This window comes from Sminthopsis crassicaudata, chromosome 1 (genome assembly GCF_048593235.1).
Source record: "Sminthopsis crassicaudata isolate SCR6 chromosome 1, ASM4859323v1, whole genome shotgun sequence".
In the NCBI taxonomy this organism is placed as follows: domain Eukaryota; kingdom Metazoa; phylum Chordata; class Mammalia; order Dasyuromorphia; family Dasyuridae; genus Sminthopsis; species Sminthopsis crassicaudata.
Window position 1 is genome coordinate 701,612,720 of NC_133617.1, and position 11,864 is coordinate 701,624,583.

Here is an 11,864-nt window from a genome sequence, read left to right on the forward strand (position 1 = left end):
CATGAATTAGCTTATGCATTTTATTAAATGCTGTTTAAATGTGGCATTATATTGTTGTGGCTTAATACTACTACCTAAATGAGGTTTATACTATTAAAAGTGAATTACAAATGGAAATGTATCTTTGATTTTCTTTTTTAAATAAATTGTATAGAATGGTGTGTTTTATAGACTCCCCTTCCTGTTATCTGAGCACTCTTTTCAACTACTAATCTTTTTAGAAACTATTAAATTATTTCTATAAAGATGTTTCCTATCGAAAGAAAACTTGAGCTGTATACTCTTTCTTATAAAATCTTATACTTATGGAATCATTAGTATTTTTTAGAGGTGGAAAAATTAGTTTGGCAACTAGGTGGCCTGGTGGATAGAACGTTGGCCCTGGAGTCAGGAGTACCTGAGTTCAAATCCAACCTTACTAGCGGTGCGATCCTGAGCAAATCATTTTTCCTGGATTACCTGCCACCTCCCCCCCCCCCCAAAAAAAAAATATATATATATATATAATATCAGGGACCAAAGCCAGACTTGGCCTTATTAATAAAAGGATTAAATTACCCAGAAATCACGTCTCAGAAATAATATCATAAGCAAATTAAGCCTTAATTGAAACAGTCGACCTTTCTAATAAATTAAGTTATAAATAAGTTGCCAAGTTTTTAAGCAGGGACTTTCCTGTATTTGTGAAATTTTAGGTCCAGGACCTCCCCCCCTCAAAATAAAACTTTTTAATAGCACACACACACACGTGCGTATTTAAATATATAAAAGTAAAATCTGTTGTAGAGATATCATAAACACTGAGTAACCAGGGTGACCTATCACTTATCTGCTTTGAGCCTCAGTTTGTTCATTTTCAAATTGAAAGGGGTTAGATAATCTCTTTTGGATCCTCAAATTCTATTCAATTCCCAAGGCCAAAAAGGTAATAGCTAAGTATCAATGCAGGGATTCCAATCCAAATACAAACTTTTTCCCCCCTGCCCCGCAGTAATAAAACCCTTTCTTGTTTTTACGCCCAAACCACAGAGTGGTAAGTAGTGAAGGAGGAACAAAGGAAGGATCCGTAGTGGATGACGAAACAGAGAGTCCCGGGCACTTCCCTAGATGCTACCCCTAGTGCCCGCCGCGCCCTGGGCTTGTCAGCTCAGCCCGGACTCTTCGCCACCCTGTTCGTGGTTTTCTTGGCGGGATAGTTTGCAGATGCGGAAGCGCTGAGGCAACATTTAGACTCGGAAGATGCATCTTCTTCGCCCCAAGACCAGCGCAGTCCCGACTGCACCCCCGGGATCCCAGGAGACGCAGCCCCCGGAAGCAGGTCGTTTTATGGTCTGGTGAATATACTTCAGATTGGAGAAGTCGGGGGGATTCTGCATGCGTCTGTGGGAGAAGGCAGACGAACGAGACGGGGAAGCTGAAGCAGCCGCAAGGATGAAATCCCACGTGCACTGCGGTCCTAAGTTTCTGTGACCCTGCTAGTGGAAGGCGGCCCCGCTGGGGGCTCGGACACGGGGTCGGCCGAAGCCTGGCAGTGTCTCCGCAGGCGGAGGACGCTCTTGGCCGAAGACGAGGCAGCTCCCAGCCCCAAGCGCAAGCACTGCCTGTTTGCCAGAAATCCCGGAGAGGAGAGAAGGGCTCTTAGAGACCAGGCAGCTTCCGCCCGCCTCCGCGCCCCGGGGCCTCCGAGTGCGCCTCGCTGCGCCGGAGCAAAGGGCTCAGGCTTTAAGGAGGAAATTAAGGTCGTACTCATTGACCTGTTCTTGAGCAGAAAATGAAGCTCCCTCCTTCTTTCAGGGTAAATCTGCCCCACGGGTCGCACTTTCTGGTCGCGAGAAACTCGAGTATCCCGGTCTGCAGAAGATCGGCACAAGCCAAATTCGTGACGGCGTGGGAGAGGAGGCCGCGCAGGACGCCCCGCCCCCCAACAGGGCTATCTCAGCCGCCGAACTACAACTCCCAAGCAGCTTCGCGGCGGCGCCTGTGCAGCGCAAAGGGCCGCGGAACCTGCGCGGATCTGCTCAGCAGGCGGAAGTGCTCAGAAGCTTGAGGCCGGGGACTCCATAACTACATCTCCCAAGTTGCCTCACAGGAACACCCGCTCAATAAGCAGGAGTGCCCGGACTATGCGGCTGGGAGTCTTCAGAACCACATTTCCCAGGCTGCCCCGCGGTGGTGCCTGCGCACTGGTCAGGGATTCAGAGGCTGCGCGAATCTGTGCAGTCAGCGGGAGTGCGCCCGAACGTGAGGTTCGCGTTCCCCAGTCACCGGCCCCTCCGCCGTCGCCGCCGCCGCCGCCGCCGCGATGCCGATGAAAGGGCGCTTCCCCATCCGCCGGACCTTGCAATACCTGAACCAGGGCGACATCATATTTAAGAGCTCGGTCAAGGTCATGACGGTGAATTACAACACCCACGGAGAGCTGAGTGAGGGAGCCAGGTCGGTGAGCTCGGCCGGGCCGCACAGGTGTACCCGTCCTAGAGACGGAAAAACGGAGGCCGGGAGGCGCGGGGTATAAGAGCTGCGGGCTGGGGTTCGGGGGCCAGACCCCTCACTGGGCCCGCTGCACTGCTGAGGGTCAGACAGACGGAGCGCGAGGGCCTGCTCCTCTAGCCTGGGACCCGTACAGAGGGAAGAGTCCTGGGTGCAAATTCTTACTCCTCGGCTTTTTAATGCAGCGGGGCATTGGACAAAGTATTGACCTTTGCCCCCTGGTTCTTCCCAGGCTCCCTTGCCGGTGGCTCCTAGGATATAAAGAGACCTTATTAGGCACTTGGTGCGTAATTCGGTGCCCATTACTTAGGCACCTCTAGGTGCCAGGGGATTGGGGACTAAAAGACACGAGGACTGGGCCTTGTCCTCAGGAAGGTTGTGGGGCCTCCCGGCGAAGGAGATCACCCCGCTTTTTCCTGCACTTGGATGCGCCACTTGTCTGCGCATTGCTCTCAGCCCCTGGCCTGGCATCTACTAGGGACATAATACATGCCCGATGACTCTTGTCCCGTGTTCCTGCCTTCCCCAAGAGCCTTCTCTTTGCCTGTGGGAATGAGGACAGGTGGGCAGCAGGGGAGCCACAGCCTCTTCCTTTCTCTAGGCTGTTGCAACCCTAAGTCAGAAAAGGCCCAGGGCCCAAACCTTCCAGGATTGTCTGCCTTGTGGTCTTGTGCTCCTCATCTCCGAAGTGGGCTTTCCCAGACCCCTTCCCCCAATCCTGCGGCCTGCTTGTCACTGCCACCGAGACGCAGACCCTGGGATCGAGTCGGGCTCTGCCCGGTGCTGTCCTACTGTAGGGGGACATGGGGGAGGTGGGAGGCCCTTCTCTCCCGCAGTGGCATGGAAGCTGCTCCCTCCTGGCTGTGGTTACCCCGCGCCACACAGCCTGGATCCGTGCTCAGCCCCCTCCCCAGAGGCTTCATGGCGGGCACCCCTTGTCACCTTCTGGGGCAGCCCAGCCACCACTCTTGGATTTGTCACTTCAATCCTGTCCAATTCTCCATGACCCCATTAGAGGTTTTTTTGCAAAGATACTGCAGTGGTTTGCCATTCCCTTCTCTAGCCTGTTTTACAGATGAGGAAACTGAGGCAGACAGGGCGAAATAATTTGACCAGGGTCATCCAGCTAGGAAGTAGGTGGGCTTGAAATTCCCTGACTCCAGGCCCGCACTTTGTGTACCATGGGGACTCCCAACATCATCCACTCCAGAGCAGCTGGGATTGTTAGGAAGGCTTCTTACCTGTGTCTCAGAGCTCCCTCTGCTCCCCTCCAAGGCCCAGCACCAGTCTGGCAGTCCTACTGTGTGCTGGGTCTTTCAGATCCTTGAAGCAAGTTTATTAGATTCTTTGACTCTCTCTGACTCTCTCTCTTCTCTTCTCTTCTCTTCTCTTCTCTTCTCTTCTCTTCTCTTCTCTTCTCTTCTCTTCTCTTCTCTTCTCTCTCTCCTTCCCCCTATATATATTAAATTTTTTTGTGTTTGACTTACTAAATTTGTGTCACATTAGGCCATGTTGATGCTATATTGATTAATTATATGTATATGTCATAGATACAATAACATTGCAGCAAGTGAAGGCATTCCCAGCAGTTTGGGCAGTAATCAGTTCATTAAGCTTGCAGGATTTTTACTACGGGATAGTGAGTTTTCTTTGATCCTAAAGGTCCGCTTCTAGGCTTCAGAGAAGCCTTCATTTGCATCTCCATATATTCTGAGTTGGGCCCAGGTCGCTTTTTGCCCTGCACTTCTTGCCTTTCATTATGACCCTGTCTGGCCTTGAGAAGAACCTTCATTTGTGCATTAGAGCAGGGGACCAGTGAGCCACCGCACTGTGAAAATAATGATATGGCATCTGTCTTGGAGTCCAATTCACCAGTCATAAACACCTACAGTGAGTGACAAGATAAGAGATCCAGAGTGGGAGAGGACCTCAGAGATTACCCAGTCTGTTTTACAGATGTGGAAACACACCCTCAGGGATCAAATGACCTGCCTCAGTTTACTGACTAATGCATGCCAAGAATAGATAAGAAGCAGCCCTCTACAGCTCCAGGAGCTTATTTGCCCAAAGTCTCAAGAATTGGGTAAACTCCATCCCTTGGCTCCAGAGCTGTTGCTTTTTTCTCTTTCAGATTGCCTGTGTCTTCATTCTTGAAAGGGGAGCAGAATACGGCGAGTAACATGTTGTAGAGGTAGTCTAGAAAACACCTTCCTGTTCTCAGCAGTCCAGATAGAGAGCTGGGCCCTGGAGGAGCCGGCCTCTACGGCAGGGCTAGCAGATGGGGACCATCATCAGCCTCTTTGGTCCAAGTGCTCACATGGTGCTGTCACCCACCTTTGCCACCATGGAGTTGTCTGCCTCAGTTTGTCCAGTTGTCAACAGAACAAGACATTCCGAAATGTGGCCCTAACCCACTATACCTTGACCTCTTCCTCCCCCCACTCCCCACCACCACCTCCCATGAAAGTGAGAGGAGAGGTATCACACACCATTCCTCCACCTTCTCTGGAAAATAAAAAGAGGAAGCACCCTGAGGCAACATGGGTCGGGGTCCCTGGAACCCTGTCTCTCGAGCCCAGGGTTGCTAGCATGTAGCTTTGGGTACAGAACTTTGATGCGGGAACAACATCAGATCTGCATTCTGACCCTAGTTCTGTATCAGCCTGTTAGCAATTTCTTCTCAAAGGCCTCCCGTTGTGGTGTGTAACCCGGGGAAAACAGTGCCTACATTCATGGTTGCTGAAGGTGCCCACTGGATGTCATTCTTGTATTTCCTAATAGTCTTTCCTGGTTTTTTCCCCTTTGTAGGAAATTTGTGTTTTTCAACATTCCTCAGATTCAGTACAAAAACCCTTGGGTGCAGATCATGATGTTCAAGAACATGACGCCATCGCCATTTCTGCGGTTTTATTTGGGTGAGTGGGCAGGGCTGGCTGCCAGATCCCGGGAGCGCCAACGCTCTCCTGGCCAGCCACAGGCTCTCATTGCAGTGCCAGAGGCCCCAAGCCCGTGGGTGGGTTCGTTCCCTTAGAGGACCAGCTTTCTAAAGGTAATGAGGATGTGCTGGATTCTGCCCCTTCCTTCTCTGCTTCCTGGCAGCGTTCCTTTCCCTTGTGTCCCTTTCTTTGGTGAATTGGTATCAAACATGAGAACTGGGACCTGGACTGGTGAAGGGGTCATGGCAGGGTCCTGTACTGTGCTTCTTCTCTAGATTCCGGGGAACAGATCCTGGTGGACGTGGAGGACAAGAGCAACAAAGAGATAATGCAGCATGTCAAAAAGATCCTGGGGAAAACCGAGTAAGTTTGGGGGCTGATTGGCAGTCAGAGGAAAAGGTAGAAGAGAGTGGTTGGCACATGAGAGGAAGAGTGAGCAGGTTCAAGGTACCCGTGATTTTCTGGATCCACGATCACTGGAGAGCTCCCATTTACATTGGGGGTACTCCATCTTCAGAAGCTACTACCCTTGATGGACAGTGATCACTAGCATAATGGGCACTGACAGAACGCTCCCTCTAGTGTGTGCTGAGGGCTCAGGCACGGCCCATTTGGTAATCAGGAGGCTTTCTGCTCACTTAAACAGGTTGGTTAACGTTGTTTGCAAAGTGTTAAAACCACAAGGGACTGTGATAGTTGCTGTCTCAGTGTTTTTGCTTTATAATTGTCAACTTTTGATGTCATTCATCTTCAAAAAACAAAACCTCACCTACAGTGCATAGTAGAGGGCCACAGCCACTTAAAGTCATTAAGTAATCATCTTATGGCACACTTAATATGAGATAATCATGCTTTTTTCTTTTTCTTTTTTGAATCCAAAATGCAACTCAAAGTTTTAGATTTTTTTTAGGAACGGTTTTTGCTACAACTCATGCTGAATCTAACTTGGAATTATAGTCTCTTCACAATCAATCTAGCTCCTAAGTTTTCTAAGCATTAATCCTTGATTCTTCTTAGTTGGTCTTAAAGTACTATAAAGGTGACAATGAAAGTTTCTATCTTTCTACATGTAAGCATAAAAGAAAGATAAGAAAGAGGCTTGGTGCATCTTTTTCCCTAATCCTGAAGAGATCTTTCACTTAATTTACTTTAATTTTTCTTCTCCCATCAGTTTTTTCTAGCAGCGAGTTAGTGGCTTAATTTTTACACAATAGCTGATTTTATAGACTGCTTTTATTCTAAACAAAATGTCTCAATTATCAGCAAAAGTTGTGTTAACATGGGCTTAAAAACTGGTTTCATCATAGGTACTGTTGGGATTTCGGGAAAAAGGATTCTGGGAAAAGAGTAAATAATTCTTAGTATCGACATGCATGTGCATTTCTGTATTACAAGAGCATATGGGTGTTCCTAGCTGTGTGATCCTCAGCAAGTCACTTAACCTCAATTGCCTCAGCAAAAAAAAAATAATAATAATAATATATGGGAAAATTTCTAAATCCCCTTCCCCAGGCTGAGGATGATTTGGAGGAATGCAAATCTAGTTTTTGGATCACCTCTAAATGAAGTAAAACTGGCCGATGGTGGGGGATGTTGCCTGTAAATGATATGAGGCTTCTGCTCACCACCTATCTTGGGCTTGTCACCGTGGCAAGAATTGACTGGCCTTTGTAACCACAATAAACAATTGCTGTCATTATTCTTTCTTTGAGAGGGGAAATATTGAGCGAAGTTTTTATTTCTACATTTTAGAAGAGGAATGAGATACAAGTCCCAAGATAAATTGGGAATGTAACAGTAGAACCTAAGTTTAATATTTATTCCAGCTCCACCATCAGTAAAAAACTGTCAGTGATTGGTGAAGAGGTACAGCATAGTGGAATGTTTCCAGACCAGCAGATTCTCACCCTTTTTGTTATTGACCCAAAGGAAAATTGTCTGAACTTTACTTCACTGGGCCCTTTTTTGACAGGGAAGTCCTCAAGTTGGAAGAGCTAGAGAGAAAGAAGCTTTCTCACCCAGCTAATTTTGGACCCAAAAAGTATTGCCTACGGGAATGTATTTGTGAAGTGGAAGGTCAGGTCCCCTGTCCAGCTGTTGTTCCTTTGCCCAAGGAGATGACGGGCAAATACAAAGCTGCTCTGAAAGCCAGTGCCTAAGACTGAGGGCCCACTGTGGAGGCTCGGATGCCTGGGACATCCAAGCTGGTGCCTTAGCCAAGTGAGACCAAGGCAAAGATTCACACAGTCTCAGCAACTGGGAAGTTCTGAGACTCTCTCCAGAGCCCAGGAAGACCCAAGCTACCTTGTATTCCAAAGGACCCAGTTTGGAGACTTGGCACAAGACTAGAGGAAGAAGACAAAAAACAACAATGGGGGATAGAAGTGAAAAGACTTGTTTTGCTAATAAAACGCTCTGCGTTGCTTCTAAAATGTGATTTCCTAGTTCTGTAAAACAAGAGAGCATTTTTACATAAGAGATGTGTTTGTTTATTGGGTGGTGACAATGAAAAAACTGCCTAGAGTTGGTATCGGGTCTGTAAGCCTCTCTTTGACCCAAACTTGATGTACTCTGATGCCAAGTTGTCCTTACCTCCACATTCTAGCCTTCATAATCACAAGACTGCTGTTTTAAGGGCTGCAAGTGATAACTGGCTTTCAACATTTATGCAACAATAGCATAAAATCTTCAAAGGTATTGTGAAATTAAGAGATTTTAATTGTAGAGTTATAGGGAGGATAATGTAGTCTCAAGCATTTCAACCTAAATTCCATTTTTTTTATCTAGGTGAATTTAAACTGCAATCTGTCACATGCTATTAAATAATATTCCATATACAACTGTGGGATCAGTTTGCTTTTAAAAGAAGTTCAAGTTTTCCTTTACACTGAGGCATTAAAACCTAGAAATAGTTAACAAAGGCCTGATTCCCTTCTCTATGGTAACTGGGTACTTGCCTACAGTTCCTGGGTTCTTCAGGAGAAAAACAAAGTTCTCTTAGGGGAACTAGCAGTGACCAACCAGAATGTAACTGGAAACCTTTGACTCCTGATTCCAGTCTTCCCTCATCTGCTGTCTTATCACACCAGCGTGAAGTCTAGAAGACCTGAGATCAGATGTAAGGTCAGGCACTTACTAGTCCAGCCCTATGTGGCCCTGGGGAAGAAATTCATTCGTTTCCTAATGATAGCACCTCTCTCCCAAGGTGTGAAGATCAAATGAGATAATGGTAAATCACCCAAGCACAGTGTCAGGCACATAAATGCTATAGAAATATTGACGGTTATTATGTAGTCAGATAAAGGTAAGATAGACAGAAAAAGGAACCTAATGTTAGTGAAACAAAACTAGGAAAAGTATAATGAGGGACTGGAGCTTGAGGGCGAGATGAATGGAGTAATGGAAAGAGGATTGTTTTGAAATAACAGATTAAACTAGAAATAAATAAATAGTGCTGGGTTTTCAAAAGAATTCAAATTTGGGGGGGGAGGGCTATTAAGAGACAAATGATAATGGAAAGTATAAACATAACTTAAACTTTAAATATTAATGGATTAACCAATCTGATAAAATGAGAAAGTGACAAAATTTGTTGCTAACATAGAAGAGAACTCTCCTTTTTGCTGAAAACTGGAAATCAGTCTGGCAACAATTAGCTCAGACTGGCACCTCTTACACCATATTCCAGAAAGTATTCTAAATGATGTGTGACTTTAATGTTTGAGATCAAACTAATAAAAAATTGGGAACAGATTACATCTCTCTCAGGCATGGGTAGAAGATACATTTTAACCAAAGGGGAAAGGCACAGAAAATTAAAAGATGTCATTACATGAAACTGGAAAATTAATGCACAGTCAAAATTAATAGGCCTAGGATTAAGGTGGTGGTCATAAGGAGAAAAAAATTTATACCATACACTTATCTTACTCATATACAGGTAAGACTAAAGGTAATTTCTCAGTAGATAAAAAGATGAGAGGATATGAACAAAGTCCTCAAAAGAAAATCTGCAAAAAGAAAAACTTGTTTACCAATTTGAAAAACTATTCATTCACTTTGGGCAGCCAGGTGGTACAATAATATGGAGTCAGGATTCATCTTTCTAAATTCAAATCTACCTCTGACTTTGGGCAAATCACTTCACCCTTTTGCTTCAATTTCCTCATTTACAAAATGAGCTAGAGAAAATGGCAAGCCATTCCAACATCCTTGCCAAGAAACCCCAAATGGAGTCATGAAGAGTTGGACACAACCACAAAACCTATGTCCAATGATCAAAGGAATGCACCTCAAAACAGATCTGGGCTTTCTTTTCACACCCTGAAAACTGGCCAAATCGACAGTTATGTTGGTGGGATTGTACAGAGGCCCATGCATGTTTTTGGTGGAGCTATGAATCAGTATGACCCACTTTGTCATCTTCCCAGAATCCTCTGAAAGCTTTGTTTTTCATTACATAGTATCAGTAGCGGAATTTCCTTGGGTCTATCACCTTTCCAACAAAGAGTAGTGATTGGAATAAGAACTACAATGTGGAAAGCAATTTAGAGTTATGTAAAGAAAGTAAAATGTCCAAAGATCCACACTCTTGGACCCAAAAACTATCATTGGGCTTCTACCCAATGGAAGCCACTGATGATAAAGTCCCCAAATATGAGAAAATAGCATTTCTGGTGACAGTCAAGAATTAGAAATAAGCTCCATGCCTAGCTACTGGGGAAGAGCCAAACAAATTGTGTTAAATTAATGTAATGGAATATTCTTTGCTCTAAGGACAAATGTGAAGACAGAAAGATAGATGAAAATATGTACATGAAGGCAGAATTAAGCAGAAGCAAGAAAATATAAACTATAACTACTGACAATGTAAATGAAAAGAATAACCCCCAAAAAAAATCAAAAGTGAATGCTGCAAAATTATAAAGCATTAAGTTCAAAAGAAGAGATATGAGCTGACACACTCCTAATTCACCCTTTTCCAGAGGTGAGAGATACATAAGTGCTGAAAATATTGTACACATTCTCAAACTTTTTCAATGTGTAGACTAGTTAGGCTTTTTTTTCCCCCTTTTAAAATAATATTGTTGTATGTGATGGCTGAAGGTGGGGTACTGCTGATAACAAGACATTAATAATAATTAATTTTTTTTTAATTTCCAAGTTATATAAAGGGAGCATAGAATATCTTCTTAATGTAGCAAAAAACATCTTCCACATAGCACAAAGCTTCTAAGATGTCCAAATAGGAAGGTACTTAGCTAGTTACCCACTTCCACAGTGGGGCAGGATTAGTATTCACAGCTCCTGATTCCCAGCTCAGTTATTCACCTTGGTTCACAGTTATTTCTCCTGTTCATTCCTTAAAAGTAGGCTTAACTTTAACTTCAAGCACACAACCACTAAAATTTGTTACTTTATTTTTTTTTTTTTACATTTCAGTACAAGGATGTGACATAGTGCATGCAAACGTACAAATCAACACTACATGATTCTGGGGACAGGTGGCTTTTTCAGCTATCAGACTGTATCCCCGTACGGCCCAAGTACAAACAAGTAAGCTTCCAGCTTATGGTCAGTTACCTGACTGCCAAGAGGATTAGTCTACCACATTGACCACAATGACACAGACCTAAAAGGTACATTTCAGCGTCTTAGCAAAAATACACCGAGCTACATGTACAATAAGTATGCTTGATTAGTGTATATTAAACAGGAAAAATACAAAGCATAATGCAGAGAAACCCAATTTTATCTGATGTATAAAACCCAAATGTGTCTTAACACATTCTCTACTTTTAAGAAGAGAAGCTAAAAATAGACCAACCCCTCCAGCTTCACCCATCTCAGATCTCTGGTTAGAGATGACACTGCCTTGGCTCAGACAGCTGACAAAGGGGTAGAACATCCACACAGAAGGCAAGGGCTTAAAACTAGTTTCAAATCCACAACCCATCACCCTTTGACATTGGGCTGGCACGAGAAATGGATTAAGGGGCAGTAAGCAGTGGATAGCAAGGATCAGTCACAAAGACTTCTGATCCTCCAAATGCCCCTGTGTTTCTATCACATGAAAATGGTTCCAGAAGAACTCGGCTTTGGAGTAATATTGTTCCTGTGAGGAAATAGACATTTTATTTAGTACATTCAATAAATTCAGTCTAAAACATTCCCTATAAATGTCTCTTAGTGTTCTTGGAAGTTTAGGAACTACTGATTCAAGGAGTAAATTTAGTCAATTACTTTTAATATAAACTGCCAATTAAAGCAGTCCTCATAGGAAAAAATAGTATAATTATAACAAAAAAAAAGGGATTTAGTTCTTGAGGTTTCCATGAAGAAACTCTTCCTTTATCACAAGAAAATGATCATTTGAGACGCACATCCTTTGAAGAATCCTGGCAATATTGTCATCCTAAACACGTGTAGTCAAAAACA

The 11,864-nt window shown here is 44.4% G+C and overlaps 1 protein-coding gene across 1 annotated transcript; it reads left to right on the forward strand.

Annotated features, from left to right (window-relative positions):
- The first annotated feature begins 1,143 nt into the window (after positions 1–1,143).
- On the forward strand, positions 1,144–8,266 carry MRPS25 (mitochondrial ribosomal protein S25). The gene is made up of 4 exons (XM_074283838.1): positions 1,144–2,436; positions 5,299–5,405; positions 5,702–5,789; positions 7,399–8,266. Exons 1-4 carry the CDS (start codon positions 2,303–2,305, stop codon positions 7,583–7,585), a joined length of 516 nt encoding a protein of 171 aa, XP_074139939.1. The 5' UTR covers positions 1,144–2,302; the 3' UTR covers positions 7,586–8,266.
- Positions 8,267–11,864: the final 3,598 nt, after the last annotated feature.